Here is a 17,463-nt window from a genome sequence, read left to right as displayed (position 1 = left end):
CCTATCCAGAAAAAAAAAGCAAACATTGCAGCTTTCATTTCATCAGAATGTGCCATTGTTGAGACAGAGTGAAACAGGAACTGATACTAACTTCTAAATAATACTGATTTTATCGATCGATATCGATTGATAAGAAAACAGGGGGCGGCGCTAAACGTTTACGTGGAAGGTTATCACCGTATCTTTATTGGGAATATCAAAAACCCTTGGGGGTCACGCTTCATTTTTTGAAATGTCATTTTAAGATAAAAAATGGAAAAATCCAATTCATTTCCCAGTATTTCTCTAACAATCGAACGATGATACACGAAACGGATAATTGTCAAATTTGTGAGTTTTTGAAGTTATTTTTCTAAGTTTTAGTAATTATTTTCCAGATTTCAAATCGGATGCCTACAAAAACTGCGATTCCTCCTGCCAATCGACCAGCGAACAATACCATGTCTGCTGTGAAATATACGACTACTGCTCATTCTACAGTACCACCTGGTTCTTCTGGTGCATAGTTGTTATCTTTATCGCGTTGATTGTCGGATCGGTGATTACGTGTGTTTTACGGTATTGTTACATGTTCCTCGGTGGGATCATGTCTTCCAGTCTGTATACCGGGACCTAGACCTCTGGTGGGGTCTAGGTGGCGGTCTTTTCATATACATTACATAACAGAACACATTTAGAATAAAGGGGTTTATTGAATAAGGATAAATAAGGATTAAATATATATAAGCGAGTAAATATAAAAGGAAGGATATATGAATAAGAGGATGGGACCGAGGAGGTGGTCTCTCGGTCACCATCCATGATCGGTGCATGGAGCCCGACTGACTAGTCGGCGTCCTCACATTTCTCTGCGCCCTTCCTTTTCTCTGCGTCCTCTCTTCTTGACGCTTCACATAAAGGGGCGTGTGCTATTTCCTGCTCTTCTTTCCTATCGCCCCCTGACATCCCACCCCTTCGAGAGATGCACCGTCCCGGTGCTTGATCTAGACGGCTTGTGAATGGTCCTTCTGCGTTTTCATTCTCAAAATCTTTCTTATCTTCACTTGCTTCTTGTTGTTTTCCATTATTCTTTCCGTTTGCATCTTCTTCTTCTTCTGTTCTTGTTTTCTCTTCAATCTTTTCTTCCTGAGTGCTCGGTTCGTTCTGTTCTTCTTTTAGTTCTTCTTTCTTCTCTTCCTTGATCTCGATACGGTGATTTCCAATGATCAGTTCCTTCTTGAATAGGTTGAGTCTGAACTCGTGACCCAATTTATTTATCTTCTCCATTACATCGGTTCCAAGCAAAACAGAAGTGGGACAGTCTGTGTCTTGTGACACGAAGAATGTATGCAAGATGAGACAATCTCCGATTTTCACTGTGCTGATGCATTCTCCGATAAACTGGATTAGAGAGCCATTTGCAGCCGTTCCTTCTGGTTCGCAATCGTTGAAGATGGCGTGCATTGTTGAAGAGATTCGCATATAGCTTGCGGCTGCTCCGGTGTCCCATAGTGCTTCTACTTTCCTTCCATCAATTTCTACATCAATAATTGGTAATCTTGAGGTCGAATTGTTCATCTGCACTGAATTGATTGAATGTATCGGGTATTCTTCTTCATATGTTCGAGCTATTGGTCGGAACGAGTGAGCATTTTGCATTTGGACATTGTTGATGAGATGGTGGTGTGCATATTCGACTAGAGCATCTGTTGCTTTCTTCGCTAATTTCTTCGCTATTCTTCCGGTGCTTCTGTATGCTCTATACTTGCAATATCCATAAAGTATGAACAATGTCAGAGCAATCACTGCGATTGGGATGACGACCCATGCGACTAGCATGAGAACAGAAAATACGACATCCTTCACTCCTTCTTTCATTGAATCCATCGTTGATTTGTACAAATTCTTTGCTGATTTTCCAGCTGCTGCAGTGGTTTCTTTCACTTTTTCAATTGTATCTTTTAGGATTCCTTCGGTGATCAGTCTTTTCCTCAATTTCTTGGAGTTTTCGTCGTTGATGTTTTGCATTTCTCTGTCCGTTCCTGTGGAGACTCCATTTTCTTCATCAACATTTGTGTAGAATGTTTCTGGTGCTGGCAAGATGAATTGTTCTTGTAGCTTTCCATTTGGTCTTGCTAGAAATTGTGGTAGCATTTCTTGGTTTTCCAATCCGACCCAACGATTGTGTTCATATCGGATCGATGGTGGTCTGTCTTCGCAGGCGATTTCAGTTGCTTCTCCGATGAGATCGTCCGATCCGGGTAGTTGGAACCAAAGTTTTCCTTTGACTGTTACCGGTATCAGATTGTAGCACGTTGAATTGACTTTTCGACCGTAGTGTATCACATCAGGTGTGACTTCTCTGCACTTCGAGATCATCAGAGTTTCTCCAATTATTTTCGCTGAGATGTCGTTTCTTCTCAGCAGTTGTCTGATGGCCGCGGTTGGATCAATTCTCAGTAGTGTTTGAAAGAGTGTTGTAGACTTCCATTGTTCTTGGCAGCTTGCTTCGAACCTTTCGAACGTTGGACGTTCTCTTTCTTCACTTGGTCGGTGGTTCGGTGTTGTGTTTGGCGGGGTCTCTAGTGATTGAGTAACTTTTTTTAGTGTTCGTGGGAGGTTGGTTGCTTCTCTGGGTGGTTCTCGGCTGAGTTGTTGTTGGAAATGGAGTGGTTGTCCATGATGCTTCTTCTTCCACTGGCAAATTCCTGTATGGAGTGAGCTTTCCTTCATCAAACTTTGGTGGCACGAATTTTTCGTCCGGATGTCTTATGTCCGGTTCACTTCTTCCGAACTCTTTTTCCAGCAGTTTGTCGAACGTAAAGGCGACTTGTCGTTCGATTTCCAACTTCAGCTGTTCTTCTCCTCTTGTGAGTGGTCGGTTCAGTTTCTCCATGGCTTTCATTTGACGTGCACCATACTGTGCTACTCTGATTGCTTTCAATGATATCAGCAACATTGGGTTTTGGTGTTTTCGGTCTTTTGGGTAGTTTCTGGCTCGGTCGTCAAGAAGTTTGTTCGTGACGTTGTACTTTCCGAATTCTTGAAGTATTACTGGGTCCGTGATTGGAGACTTCAAATCGGTTAGCTCTTCGATGTTTGCGGTTCCATACAATCTCCTAATGATAGGTGTGATGAATGGTTCTCCGATGTAAGCTTGAAATTCTGTCCCGGCTGGTCCGAGACTTGTCACTGTTTCTCTTGTCCGACGAATCCATGGATTCTGGTGTCCTCCAAACGTCTGGGCGTCGATGTGCATGTCTGGTACCCATCCTTTTGAGTGAACCTCGGGAAACTCGATGAGGTAGCCGTCATCTGTGCGATATCCTTGTTGTATAAAACAACCTTCAAGGGCATCTTGTAACCTTCTGAGATCCGTGTCAAACTTGGCGAAGATGGCCATTTCTTCGATCGCAATGAACTGTTGGCTGATGATAGCCGTAGCGCTCTGAATCAGTTCAAATTGACATTCTTGACGTGTCTCTTGGGGTTGCCACACAATTGTTGAACTGTCGTCCTGACAGCTTCCTGTGCCGAGGGAACATTTTTCCAAGCTTCCGAGAGTGGAGACAACGTGTACTCCATCCAGTGATGCTACCTGTCCGACTTCCATGGTGAATTCAAATGTCTTGAATGTCGTCGTTCCCAGGATTTTGGTGGCATTTTCCGCAGCTTCACCGATTTTCTCTGATCTGTAGATTCCTGGAGCAATTTCCTTGAGTTCCATATCATTGAACTTCTTTGCAATGGCGGTTTTCCGACATTCTTCGACGGAGATTGGTACTCTTTTTCCAATTTTTGCTTCGGTGGTCTTGTATATTTTCAGAAATGAATATACTTCTCCTTCAACTTCATGTTTGAAGCATTTGTGTGCTTCCATTTGGATAGCTCTGGTTCGTTGTCGATAGACATTGACGGCATATGTTTGAAGTGGGAGAGACTTGTCGAAGTTGCATGGAGTGGCTGTTGGTGGAATGAAAATGTTTCCGGCTTCTCCAAATCCGCAGATTTGTTTTGTTGCCTCCGTGCTTCCAATGAGAAACAAGCACATCATGATTCCCAGGCATGCTTTGCTTATGCTGTTGATGATGTATGGACGTCCAGTGTTGGTGTCCCATCCGATTCGACGAGTTTCCTGGATGTTTTGTGATGGCTGGTTTGACGCTCCTTGTTCTGGGGGATTTGAATTGTAGTTTTCTTCATTGGATTGATGAAAGCTTCCGTTTCCTTGATTCCAGTTTCCTTGGCTCTCGCTTCGTTGATTCCAGCATTCTGGATTTTCATTTCTTCCCTTCCAACTTCCTTGATTCCAGTTTCTTCTACCACGTCCTTGGTAACCTCCTCTGAATGGACGGTTTCCTCTTGGTTGGTATTCGTTCTGGTTGAATCTTCCACGATATCCTCCTCTTGAATTATATCCTTGAAAATTTCCTCTTGGCTGAAATCCCTGGTTGATGTTGTTCCAGTTCATGTTTTGGACTGCTGCGATGACTGCTTCCGTTGCTTCTTCTTCTTCTTCCAATTCAAGAAGTCTCTGGATTTTCTCGGCCTCCGCGGTCATTGCTCTCAGACTTTTTGGAATGTTCTGCAGTTGTCGGAGTCGAGATTTTATCTTTTTGCTGCATCCGGTGAGGAAGTGAGAAGCGAGTAAGAGATCTCTGTTCTTTTCTGGAAGTCCCTCATACACATATTCTCCGAGTTCCCGTATGTGAGCGGCGAACTCGCTGACCGTCTTTTTGCCTTGCTGTACGGAGGTCAGCTCTTGAAGGGAGATTTCTCTGTCCGTGGGGCAATCATGAGCCAGCATGAGCTGTTTCGTTGTCTTTGCCCAGTCGTTGAGGATCTTGTGATCCAGGGCGTTGTACTTCTGGAGTGCCGTACCGGATAGGAAGAACGGTAGTAACTCCGTTCCGGTTTCTCTCGGGATGTCCATTCGGTAGACTAGCTTTGCATAGTCCTTCAACCATCTGTGAAGGTCAGATGATTTTCCTTCTGAGAACTTCTTGATTCTTGGGTCCATCATTCTCGCGAGTTCTCCTTTCCTTTTCCACGACGGCATCTCTTGAGTGGTTGGTTGTGGAAGTCCTCCTCCTGTTCCTGCCTTGACTTCAGGAAGAGTCGACATTGATCCGTTTGGGGTGAAGAACTCGGAGGTTACAGAAGTTTCTTCCTCTGACGACTCTGGTTGCTGTTCGACTTGAATCACAGTGTCTTCTTCTTCTTCCGAAAGTTCCTGTTCTTCTGTTTCCTCTTCACCGATGATGGTCAGGTCCGGAAATTCTTCTTCCAATCTTGGTGCTTGGTGGTCCGGAGTAGGAGTACTTGAACGCGGTGTCCTGACGGCGATTGACTGATCGAATATGTCTGAGAGGAAGTTCCAAAATCCTCTGGGAGTTCGTACTGTGGTGGATGTCCTAGTGGTGGTAGGAGTTTGAGCGGCGGTAAGTGTCCTGTCGGAAGCTGAGTTTTGTCCTGTGGTAGGTGTCGTGACAGTGATGGGAGTTTGTGCGTCGGTAAGTGTTCTGTCGGAAGCTGAAGTTTGTTCGGGGGTGGATGTCCTGACGATAGTTGGAGTTTGTACTCCGGTTGCTGTCGGAGTGTCTTCTTTTTGGTTCCTGTGGCTTCTGAGGACTCTGTCAGATGCAGCTGTTGGTAATCTGGGGTTCCTTTTTGGTGGCAGCTTTGGCTTTTCCTAGTTACCTTGGTAACTGCTTCTTCTTCTCAATCTTCTTCTTCTCAATCTTCTTCTTCTCAATCTTCTTCTTCTCAATCTTCTTCTTCTCCTTCTTCTTCTTCTCCTTCTTCTGAACTCTTCTTCTTCTTCTTCTTAACTCTTCTTCTTCTTCTTTACTCTTCTTCTTCTTCTTCTTAACTCTTCTTCTTCTTCTTCTTAACTCTTCTTCTTCTTCTTCTTAACTCTTATTTCTTCTCTCTTCTTTCTTCTCAACTTACCCTTTTTCTCACCCAGAATTTTTCCCACTTTTCCCCTTACTATCAGATCCTCACAGCGCTTGTGCCGGGGGTCTAGGGCGGATTCGCACTTTGGATTTCCTAAAATCCAGGGGAGTCCTCTCAATCCTAGGATTAATTTGTTTCAAAAAAATTTTTTTTTCAAAATGTAGCTCCTTTCTTTTTCTTCAAAACTTCTTTCAATATGGATGGAGCGTTCCCGATTTTTCGACAAGATCTTTTTCAAAACTTTTGGAATTTTCACAAAATTGGTGGGAACTTTTTCTTGTAAAACAAATTAAACTGACCTTCGATTCCGTGGGATGTTCCTGTGGATGGTCTGACCAGGTGTGCTGGCTCTTCTGTGGCAGTTGGGCGGAAGGCTGTGGCAGCGGGTGGATGCGGTTACGGTAGCAGCAATGGTGGCGACGACCGTGGTAACGATTGTGGCGACGAGATGGTTGCGGATGGCTTTTGTTGTTGTCGGTTTTCGGCTGGCTCGGCGTTGAGGTGTGCTATAATCACAAAACAATTTTAGTACGGTGGAGCTGGGGGATAGTGGTAACAGGAAAAAAAAATTCAAACTGAGGTCTTTCTCGTAAAATGGGCGGTCGTGCTTCCTCTCTTGTGGGCGGGGTCTCGTTAGTTTTCTATTCACGGATTCTCGCACTCGTGGTCCTTGCTCGGTGGTTTTTCATCTGCGGCCCACACGTTTCTTCGTCTCCTTCTTTTCCTTGTTGTCTTGCCTCATTAGTCATTTCCTCGCGCTTGTCACTCGTGGGGCTTCTGCTTCAGCTGCTCACGTGCTTCTGCGTCTCTTTCTTTTTTCCATGGGTACTTCCGCATCTCTGGATTTGCTCGTAGGCGTCGTGTGACGTAGTCCTTCTTAGATGTTTGGACTTAAAGAAGTCACGTCTTCTCTATCGTAGTTCTTCTTGGTTGTTTGAACTTCTTCTGATCCCGCCTCCAGAGTGCTGTGGCTCTCCTCATTGGTCGATCTGGGAAAATTGTTGTGATTTGTGCTAGTGCATGCTTGTGACAACATTGAAATAGTGAGTGTGTTCAGTCTAATACTTTCCTGGTTCCATTGCGGAGCTAATTTTTAGTCCGGTGGAGAGGAGTTCGCACAAACGTTACCTGACAAAGTTCAAAACAAAATTTTACAACAAAACAAAACTAAAATTTACACGACGAGCACATTTTTACAATTTTTAATTTTTTTCCTTTCACTTTCCCGGAGGCTAGCCCTCTTCTAGCCGCGGGTACGTCCTTCCCGAGTGGTTCAAGGAGACCAGGCCAATTCCCAGCGGGGGTGTCATAACTTCAATTATGATACGTCTCCGATCAAAATTTTCCATCCATAGTTGCAACTTCCACGTGTTTTCTTCTTCTGCAGTATCCAGCCTGCCTACGTCGGAGATCTTCTTTTTTTTTTCTTCTCGTGGATTCTTAATATTTTCTCTGGCTCAATTCCTGGATCGAATACGAAACTACCATATTCGCTGGATAAGGTTGTCTTATTTGGTCCAACATAAGGTCCTTCCAGGTGTCGTATCAAAACAAACTAACGTTACAGACGGTTCATGCATAAGTGGTGAGGGGTGCATGAGGGTTGAATCTCAACCGTAAGCAACACAAAAATACAAAAATTTACAAAAAGAGAGATATACAGTGACATGGTACCAGGTGTAGCGGTGAATTTCGATAAAAACTAATACAACATGCCTGTCCTTATCCTCTTCGAAGATGAACTTGTCGATTTGGTGATGGCGAAGATAATCCTATGCAGTATACTCTGGCATGCTCAAATCCAGCAGGTTGGTTTGAGGAGAATAGTGGTAAAAATTTCGGTTAGCTATTCCGAAATCTTATAGCGGATGCATCTCTGAACTACATTCCTCCACTATTCTGCCGCTCAGAGGTGATTTCTTAGACTGAACACTCAGAGAAAAACCCGGTGCATTCAAACAATACAAACAAAAGGGGTTTGGGTTTTCTCTTTATTATGTACTGAAATGAATGTATATAGACTGGGGTGGATAAATAGCCCATCGGACTCTGGATCCTGCGACCCTTGGGTTGAGTTCGGTGTGGGACCTCCATGTTACATGTTCCTCGGTGGGATCATGTCTTCCAGTCTGTATACCGGGACCTAGACCTCTGGTGGGGTCTAGGTGGCGGTCTTTTCATATACATTACATAACAGAACACATTTAGAATAAAGGGGTTTATTGAATAAGGATAAATAAGGATTAAATATATATAAGCGAGTAAATATAAAAGGAAGGATATATGAATAAGAGGATGGGACCGAGGAGGTGGTCTCTCGGTCACCATCCATGATCGGTGCATGGAGCCCGACTGACTAGTCGGCGTCCTCACATTTCTCTGCGCCCTTCCTTTTCTCTGCGTCCTCTCTTCTTGACGCTTCACATAAAGGGGCGTGTGCTATTTCCTGCTCTTCTTTCCTATCGCCCCCTGACAGTATCTTCGTATGCAGAGAGGGAGTGGCGGTGGAGGGGATTTGGAAGAGGTGGAGAGCTCGAAGTCAAATGAAACTCATCAGATTTGTTTTTTAATTGAATAAAATTTCAATGTTTTCCACATCATTACGCCGATTCTTTCGCCAAAGCCAAATACATATACCAATCAATCCAACAATTATAAAAGAACATTACGGACACTCCCTAGCAAGTTACGTATTGACAAAGTAATTTCTCCTTCAAATCGTCGCAGTGCAAAATAGAGCGATTTTTGAGCTGTCCCCTTAAAATGACCATAACTCTCTAGAGAGTGTCCGTACAGAAAAAGTTGTCAACAACAATCATGCTGTTGTACTTTGGTTGAGAAATTTCCAGATTCTAAATCCGTAATCCAGAAAATCCAATGCCTTTATCAAATCGTTGTGTCAACAAAATAAATCACTCAATAATCCTCTTTGTCAGTAGCATCACTTGTCTCGATCGATTCCACATCTTCACTACCACCACGACCTCTTTTCTTACAACAAAAGAAAAAGACGACAATCAGAATAATGACGATGAGAAGAGCAACACCTCCACAGACTAAGTAGAACCATGTCTGGAAAAGAGATTTGAGCAAAACTAGTCATTATTAAATGAAAGCGTTATTTAGCGAACGCCGATAAGTTCGAACTTTTATTGGCGTGATCTTACGAGAGAAGATTTCCGAGTCAAGATGTAGTTATGGAAACAGCTGAGAACTCACCTGAACGTAGAACGAGCAGTAGTCGAACACTTCACAGCAAATTTTGTAGCTGTTCAAATCCTTATTGCCTTTTGCATAAGCGTCGGTATCGACAACTGAAATGTATATACAGTACCGCTGAAACTTTTGGTTTTTCGACCATAACTTCTATCAAATTGGTCGGATCAGCCTAAAACTTTGGAGCGTAATTATACAAAGCTATACGAATTTTATGAAAATGTTACAAAAAACTAGTGAAACATGATTTTTTACTCAGAACGGTAAATGTTTTCCCGAAATCTGAGAGTGATCCTACCAATTGGAAACAAGTTACGGTCAGAAAACCAACATTTAATAACTTTTTGAGTGGTACTGTAGACAATATCGCGTTGCAACAAAGGAGTTCATTAAAAAACTTACAGTATGGGCAGTGTCTTTTCACACCCTTTATAGTATCAGCGTCTCCAGCGTTGTATCTTTTCTTCACGTTTTCTACTTCCTCTGGAGGAAACGTATCCAGAAAAAAAAAAGCAAACATTGCAGCTTTCATTTCATCAGAATGTGCCATTGTTGAGACAGAGTGAAACACGAACTGATACTAACTTCTAAATAAAACTGATTTTATCGATCGATATCGATCGATAAGAAAACAGGGGGCGGCGCTAAACGTTTACGTGGAAGGTTATCACCGTATCTTTATTGGGAATATCAAAAACCCTTGGGGGTCACGCTTCATTTTTTGAAATGTCATTTTAAGATAAAAAATGGAAAAATCCAATTCATTTCCCAGTATTTCTCTAACAATCGAACGATGATACACGAAACGGATAATTGTCAAATTTGTGAGTTTTTGAAGTTATTTTTCTAAGTTTTAGTAATTATTTTCCAGATTTCAAATCGGATGCCTACAAAAACTGCGATGCCTCCTGCCAATCGACTAGCGAACAATACCATGTCTGCTGTGAAATATACGACTACTGCTCATTCTACAGTACCACCTGGTTCTTCTGGTGCATGGTCGTCATCTTTATCGCGTTGATTGTCGGATCGGTGATTACATGTGTTTTACGGTATCTTCGTATGCAGAGAGGGAGTGGCGGTGGAGGGGATCTGGAAGATGTGGAGAACTCGAAGACAGATGAAACTCATTAGATTTGTTTTTTTATTGAATAAAATTTCAATGCATTATACAATCTTTATTTCACTAAACAGTATCATCAGGGTCTTCATAATTGTCTGCTCCTCAACCACGCCGTTTCTTCCGATATCTCCAAATAAATACACCTATCAATCCAACGATTATAAAAGCCACCAGAAAGAAAATGACCCAGAAGAACCAATTGGTACTGTAGAAGTTACAGTAATTGAAGTGGTTACAACAGAAATGATAGTCATCATCTGTTGTCTTGCATGTCTCGTCTTCCGCGCATTTGGCATACTTATCTGATTGGTAGTCTGGAAAAGATTGAAGATTTGAAGTTTTGAGAGGAATGAAACTCACAATCTCTACAGAACCAACCAACGGAACCGCCATTTATCAAGATTCTGAATTTGATATCATTTCGTGTGGTCATTTTGTGAAATGAGCATTTTTTTGTTTTTTTCTAATTGATAGTTTCTTATCAAGATTTCAAAAGAACGAAGAACAGTCGGAATCCGATTAATTTCAAAATTGATACTTCCCAAAGGTATTTTTTGTTCCTCTTTACAGTTTTGATGTTCAAAATTTTACATTTTTCCAGTTTCAGTCGCCCTACAGTTTTTCTATACATTTCTGAAATGTGTCTTCAAGTTTCCGACAATTCCCAAAAACACTTAATTTTGAGATTTCAATATAATGCACACTTGGGAATCAATGTATTGCTTTTATTTTAAAACAAAACTCAAACAGGTCGAAGAACAGCATGAAATCCTGTATCACGGCTTCCTCCAGTAGCATTTCCATGTTTGTGCTTCATTGTTCCACTTAAAACGACAACCAACTGTACCATTCCTTTGTCAGATGTATGACTATTTTTTCAAAATGTTTATTGTTCCAAACTATTTATCATGAACGGTCATATTTATGCGCTTCGGAAATTGAAAGAAGTGAGAAACGTGTTTAGAGTTTGACGTAACCAATCTTTTTACGGTCTCTTATCAGTGTTTGCCTGGAAATCAAAAAATCGGAAGTGTTGTGTCGACACGTGTATAAAAACTCTTTACAGATAAGAATTGTGTGATAAAATGCGAGTTCTCCTATTTCTCTCGATTTTTATTTCTGTTGCATTTTGCATTTTCTGTCCAAAAGAATATTTTGTGGTTGGCGGCACCAAATGTTTGAAAGTGTTCTGGGAGCCTGCATCTCATGGCGATGCTGAAAGAAACTGTACAGCTACCGGAGGTACCTTGGCAATTGTCAGGAATGCTATTGTGAGTATGGGTACGACACAGTTCTTACAACTGCGCTCCAACGAAATGCCTCACACGCAATTTTCTTCGATTTCGGTGGAGCGCCGTTGTAAGAAGCGTGCTGTGCTAATCGATAAAAAGTTTATTTTCAGGACAACCGCTTAGTTTATAACTTTGCTAGTGATGCAGGTTTACTTCAAACTTGAATCGGTCTGAGCTGCTTCAGTAGCACCCCCGATTCATGTTATTGGGATGATGGCTCAGGAAACGCGACGTCTTATAACAATTTCCTTCTTAGCTCATCCAATGGAATACCCAGTTGCACTATAATGTATCTCTCCAGAAGTTCAGAATCAACAAGGGCCCAATGGGTCACCACATGGTGCAATAATGACAGAAATTCTATGATGCCTTTGTACCCATATATTTGTGAAGCGCCATCCACGGAAGAAGGTATTTTTTCTTCTTCTATATTATCAAATTTAATTTTATAAAGTTCAAGAACTGTTGCTTTCTCTTGTGAATTTATTTACAATGGCAATTGTTACTTCAGGTCTGCGGGTCTGGGGTTTGGCTATTCACCATCAAATGCTACGGAGGCAGCATACGCTTGTCCACACTATAATGGAATATTGACATCGATTCATTCGAAAATGGAGGTGGACTATATCAAGAATATTTATAGAGGAACAAATATTAGTAGAATATATATTGGAGCCCAGTCCGCATTGATGACTGATAGGTCAGTTGGAAGTTTAGACTTTGAGAACTTGAAAGTTTTTTTTTCAGATTGAGCTGGATAGACGGTACTGACTGGGATTTTGACTATATGAATCCTCTGGACACCAACAGAGGAATGTGTCTAGTGATGGACGTCCAGGGAGATGGGTTTTGGTCTCGAGTGGATTGTAACCTGCAGTTTGATTTTCTGTGCAGGCAAAAAATCATACCATTTACTCCTGAAGTCACTTCCAAGGAAACTCACCCTGAAATTGTTCTTGATTCTTCTAACTGCAACTCTACTTTTGTTCTCTCTCCTGGCTCATTTTCCACCTTTCGCTGGCCTCAAGTCCCTGACGTCATGTCTTACTGTACCTGGCGCGTGGCAGCACTTGGTCCATATAGAGTCGGAATATTTTTTGATTACTGGAGAACCTATGGATCGTTGAATATTTATGATGAGTTTGGAACCAATATTGGGGAGTTCTCCGGAACTTATAGTAGGGAACCATTTGCAAGTTACGCATCCTTCAACTATGCTACAGTAAAGTATGAACCTGGAAATGCTACTGGAGGAAACCGTGATACAGGATTTCATGCCGTTATTCGTCCTGTTTGAGTTGTTTAAAGGTTTTACAAGCAATAAATGTATTCCAAAATGTGCATCATGATGGAAATTTCAAAAAAATGAGTGTTTTGTAGCTATCAAGGCTTGGACTGAACCTTATCAGAAACTTGTAGACAAAGTTGAAAAAATTTCAGTTTGAAAAAATCGTATTCTGAAACTGGAAAGTTGGAGTTTTGATAGTATCACGATATGCAAACAAACACACACTATAGTTTTTTATCAGTAGATATTTTTATCACTAAAACATGTAAACAAGATTTTGGTTATCTGGAGGTTCAAATATATTATTTAAATCTTCTAAAATAAAAGCAAAAAGATCACCTTTCATCCCAATTCTTCAGTAATGTCCAAATGAGTTTTATACCCGTGTCGACACAACACTTCCGGTTTTTTGATTTCCAAGCAAACAAGAGACCGTAAAAAGATTGGTAATGTCAAACTCAGAACACGTTTCTCCCTTTCTTTTTTCTTTCCGAAACTCATAAATGTGACCGTTCTCGATAAAGAGTTTGGAACAATAAACATTTTTTTCGAAAAGGTTCTGCATCTGACTGTGAAATGGTACGGTCAAGTGGAGACAAATACAATTCAGTAGAAAATTGTACAATGATTTCAGAGCTTTAATTCACTTTTGCAACGGAAACATACAATACCGCTCAAAAGTATATTTAGTTTGGTCTTTTTCAATTGATATTCCACAACTTTGAAAGGGTGACACAATAAAACTAACTGTCCCACAAAAAACGTTTTAGGTGATTGAGCAGATAAAGAGTAGAGCTCCATTTTTGTAGTTGACAACTTTTCTGTACGGACACTCCCTAGAGAGTTACATATCGACAAATTAATTTCTCCCTCAAATCGCCGCAGTTCAGTGCAAATTAGTGCGATTTTTGAGCTGTCCGCTTAAAATTACTATAACTCTCTTGGCAATGTCCGTACAGAAAAGTTGTCAACTACAAAAATGGAGTTATATTCCTGGTTTGTTCGATCCTATAAAAAGTTATTTCGTGTGACAGTTAGTTTTACTGTGACACACTCCCAAAGTAGAGCATATTTAACTGAAAAAAGCTAAACTTAATACACTTTTGAGGGGTACGGTATATGTAAAGTTATTCATGTATTTGTGAAAACAATACTGATTGGAAAGCAAACATCGTCAATAGTCTTTATGCAAAATTAAATTCTTTTAGTGTGATTTCGAACAAAGTTTAGTGATACAATAAAATAGAGAATGGTGTAATCACTATAATCCTATTGTAGTTGAATTGCCACCAAGTACTTCTGTTTGGACGTGCCTCCCGCTGTAGCCATTCTTATATCGACCATCGAACGTTTTCAGCAACATTGTAATCCGTCATATCCCGTTTGGAGTCAAAAAAACATGAGTGTGCACGGCAAGCTTTTGTTTCAAATGCTCCGGCCGGGTTGATTACATCTGCTACTTTTCATTGATTGTTTGAGTCGAATGGGACAACTAGCATATTTTTCTTGAAAATGTTCACCATCTCCTTCTCGGCGAATTTGAATTGAATCCTCAACTGGTCGTCGACATTGAAACGGGAAAAGTCGATAAACGTTTGGAACCATTTGGCACTCATGATGTAAACATCGGTCATTCTGAAAACTGGATTCGTTTTTCTCAGGTATCAAATTACTGAAACTTACAGCGCAACTGAGAGCCATCAATAACTGATCCAGTCAACAATAGTCTGTTGTCAAAGAATGAACAAATATCGTGCCCAGTGACAACAACTTTCACCAAGCTATAAGTTAGCAATCGACTCGACTCTGAAATTGATATAATTACTCAGATTGTAATTTGTTTTTCAATTATGTATCAAAATGTGTCATAATAAAATCTATAAGGGACCAAATCTAGCTTTTTGACTTGAGGATTCCAAAAATGCAAAAATCTTATTTTTTTGTTGTGGTTGTCCTTTCGCAATATAATAAATAACATTAGAATTCCATAAAATCGTCGACACCTATCCAGTAAGGCATCTACATACAATGATGTAGTATAGTTAGGAGAGGGAATAGCTTGTCCTGCGTCTCCACTGGTCAACAGCGATTCAACAATAAATCAATGACCCTGCGAGATATAATGGAGAATAGTGGAGACGCTGACACAACTGCCTGCAGAAACAGGTTTCTCTCTTCGCCCCCATTACCTCACCTATCTCCGAGGCATTCAACCTTCTAACATTTTTCTGCGTCTCCACTATGCTCCATTATATTTCTCAATGTCATGGTCTCAATGTTGACCGACCTGTGAGATAGCATGGAGACTCACCCAACCACACCATTGTATGCAGATACCTTAATTATAATATTTTTTAATTTTAATGGAATTCTAATATTATCTTGCGATTTGAAGTGATGAAGTAAGTAAATTTATCATCAGATTTTTTTGAAGGTAATTTTGTCTGCAAGCTCGAGCCCTAAAAAGAATTACCGGTTTACCGGTGTTTTTTGAGACTTGTTTATGATTTTCTACTTTTTGGTAAATTTCTGAACATTTTCGTTTTTTTCGTATTTGAAATAAAACCTTGAAAGCGCAGAAAGTTGCAAATTTGTAGATTTTCAGGTTTCAGAGTAGAAAAATTAAGGATAAGCAATAGCCCATAATTGCAAACCTGCAAATCTACAAATCAACTTTGGCCGCCGCAGATTTGTCGTTTTTGCTATTTTGTAGCAACTTTGGACGCGCCGTAAGATCTGATTTTTCCCCGAGTCGAGTTACATGCGGTTTATATCAAAAGACAGCACTGGCCATAAAGAATGCGACACATGCAGTTTTTAGTTGAAAATAGTCAACTTTTGTGACTGTGACACGGCCTCCCTGATAGTCTCACAATATTGATTTTTATGGAGTGTATAGATCACAAATAGAGCTCCATTTTTGTAGTTGACAACTTTTTGTACGAGCAGATCCTAAGAAGTTATCAATCGTCAATGTCAATTGTTCGAAAATGTCTCTTTTAGCGATGAAAAAGTGCAAAAATAGCAAGGAAATACTTTGCGAATTGATAACTTCTAGCTCAATTTGATTCATTCAAAAACTATACCAGAAAGTAAAAAAGACACAAAATTTGCCTCAAGCACTCAAATTGGTGCAGAAAATGTTAAGCTTCAAATTTTTTAGTCATTTTTGGGATCCTCAGGTCAAAACTAGGTATATGGGTTCAAATATATTTGTAAAAAGTTAAATTTGGTCATATTTAGATTAAATCCTGATACATTTTGCATAAAATAACAAATTTAAATTTAAGTAATATATTGCTAAATTATAATTAGTTATATCGATTTCAGAGTCGATCGCTGATCGCACCTCTCCGTAGTCCAGGCAGAACACCAAACAATTGGTATGCGGAACTCGAACAGTGTGTGAATAGAAAATCCGATGCTGTTCCAGTATGTGTGTCAAACATCCTGAAGACAAACATCACCGTGAGTTTTTCGGGCAAAATGTGAAAAACCAAGAACACGTTTTTTTTCAGATTGTGGTGAATCATGAGGAAGGAGACAACTGGTTATTTTGCACTGTGCCGTTTTATGGGAAGCGCCGTTTCATGGAGGTTTGATTTCTCATTTCCGAGTCTTCTAGCACCCCAACTATGGTTTCAGGATACCAATCGCGAAATCGACAACAGACGAACACTCCCTGAAATTATTTTTTCAATTTGGACAACGTGTCGAATTATTAAACTGCGATGGACAAATAAGAGTTTCTCACAGTTTGTGGACGTCGTCTCAGCGTTATCGTCAATCAAGACGTATTTTTGCTACGGTGATGAGAGAGTGTGTCCGGGATATGTTATTCTGAAACTGGATGAAGATCAATCAAATGTTCCGATTTTTTATGTAATGTATTCATGTACCCATTTGGCTATTCTGAAACTTATTGGATTTAATTGAATTAATTGATTTGTATTAAAGGTGTTCAAAATGAAGAAAACTGTTGAGAAGTGCAGAAACTATGATGAAAAGCAAGGAAAAATTGGCCATTGAAACCTCCAAAAATTAAAGATTTCTCTTGATCTTTGAGTAAAATATCAATAAGGGTTCACTCTATAACTTCTGAAAATTGCAGCTAATTCGACCTGTTGCACGCTAAACTACATTTTTGTGAGACGCAGACAGTTAGACACTCTAACTGTCTGCGCCCCCACAATCTCTTCCGCTTGTCACATCTTAGAAGCGCCACTACATTCCAGTTTTTTGAGAGAATGTAATTATAGTCGTCAAATCAAAAAAAAAATCACCTTCATCAAATCAAAAAAAAATCACGTGTGTTTTCTCTTTTTTCCAATTTTTTGCTCAAATTCAAATTTTTTATCTGAAAAAAAGATTCGTGAACTTTTGAAAAAATTTCAGAGAAAAATGGAATATTTTTCACGCTCACTTGAACTAACGTCAAGGCCTACTCTACTTTTCCAAATTCTTCTATTCTCTTCCACAAGATCCACGTCGTCTCATCAGTTCTCGGTTTTTCTTCGATTGAAACCTCCCATCTTGTCGAAGTTTCAACGGATTATTGATTAATCAACTGAAAAGGTGAGAACCCAAAACAATCGTAATCAGAAATA

At 40.3% G+C, this 17,463-nt stretch overlaps 5 protein-coding genes across 5 annotated transcripts; 3 read left to right on the top strand and 2 right to left on the bottom strand.

Annotated features, from left to right (window-relative positions):
* Positions 1 to 8,853: 8,853 nt before the first annotated feature.
* Positions 8,854 to 9,703, bottom strand: GCK72_007760 (uncharacterized protein; the record flags this gene model as incomplete). The annotated part of the gene is made up of 3 exons (XM_053726431.1): positions 8,854 to 9,009; positions 9,157 to 9,251; positions 9,556 to 9,703. 3 exons carry the CDS (start codon positions 9,701 to 9,703, stop codon positions 8,854 to 8,856), a joined length of 399 nt encoding a protein of 132 aa, XP_053590625.1.
* A 243-nt stretch (positions 9,704 to 9,946) lies between these two features.
* GCK72_007759 (uncharacterized protein) lies at positions 9,947 to 10,287 on the top strand (the record flags this gene model as incomplete). Its single annotated transcript, XM_053726430.1, has 2 exons — positions 9,947 to 9,977; positions 10,025 to 10,287. 2 exons carry the CDS (start codon positions 9,947 to 9,949, stop codon positions 10,285 to 10,287), a joined length of 294 nt encoding a protein of 97 aa, XP_053590624.1.
* Positions 10,288 to 10,378: 91 nt separating this feature from the next.
* GCK72_007758 (uncharacterized protein) lies at positions 10,379 to 10,709 on the bottom strand (the record flags this gene model as incomplete). Its single annotated transcript, XM_053726429.1, has 2 exons — positions 10,379 to 10,590; positions 10,637 to 10,709. The coding sequence occupies 2 exons, from the start codon at positions 10,707 to 10,709 to the stop codon at positions 10,379 to 10,381; spliced, it is 285 nt and encodes a 94-aa protein (XP_053590623.1).
* Positions 10,710 to 11,482: 773 nt separating this feature from the next.
* Positions 11,483 to 12,865, top strand: GCK72_007757 (uncharacterized protein; the record flags this gene model as incomplete). Its single annotated transcript, XM_053726428.1, has 3 exons — positions 11,483 to 11,547; positions 12,080 to 12,268; positions 12,316 to 12,865. 3 exons carry the CDS (start codon positions 11,483 to 11,485, stop codon positions 12,863 to 12,865), a joined length of 804 nt encoding a protein of 267 aa, XP_053590622.1.
* Positions 12,866 to 16,053: 3,188 nt separating this feature from the next.
* Positions 16,054 to 16,792, top strand: GCK72_007756 (uncharacterized protein; the record flags this gene model as incomplete). Its single annotated transcript, XM_053726427.1, has 4 exons — positions 16,054 to 16,071; positions 16,187 to 16,324; positions 16,375 to 16,452; positions 16,502 to 16,792. The coding sequence occupies 4 exons, from the start codon at positions 16,054 to 16,056 to the stop codon at positions 16,790 to 16,792; spliced, it is 525 nt and encodes a 174-aa protein (XP_053590621.1).
* Between the last annotated feature and the right edge of the window lie 671 nt (positions 16,793 to 17,463).

Source organism: Caenorhabditis remanei, chromosome II (assembly GCF_010183535.1).
Source record: "Caenorhabditis remanei strain PX506 chromosome II, whole genome shotgun sequence".
NCBI lineage: Eukaryota > Metazoa > Nematoda > Chromadorea > Rhabditida > Rhabditidae > Caenorhabditis > Caenorhabditis remanei.
The sequence above is the reverse complement of the archived record's forward strand: the minus strand, read 5'-3'. Positions and strand labels throughout refer to the sequence as shown.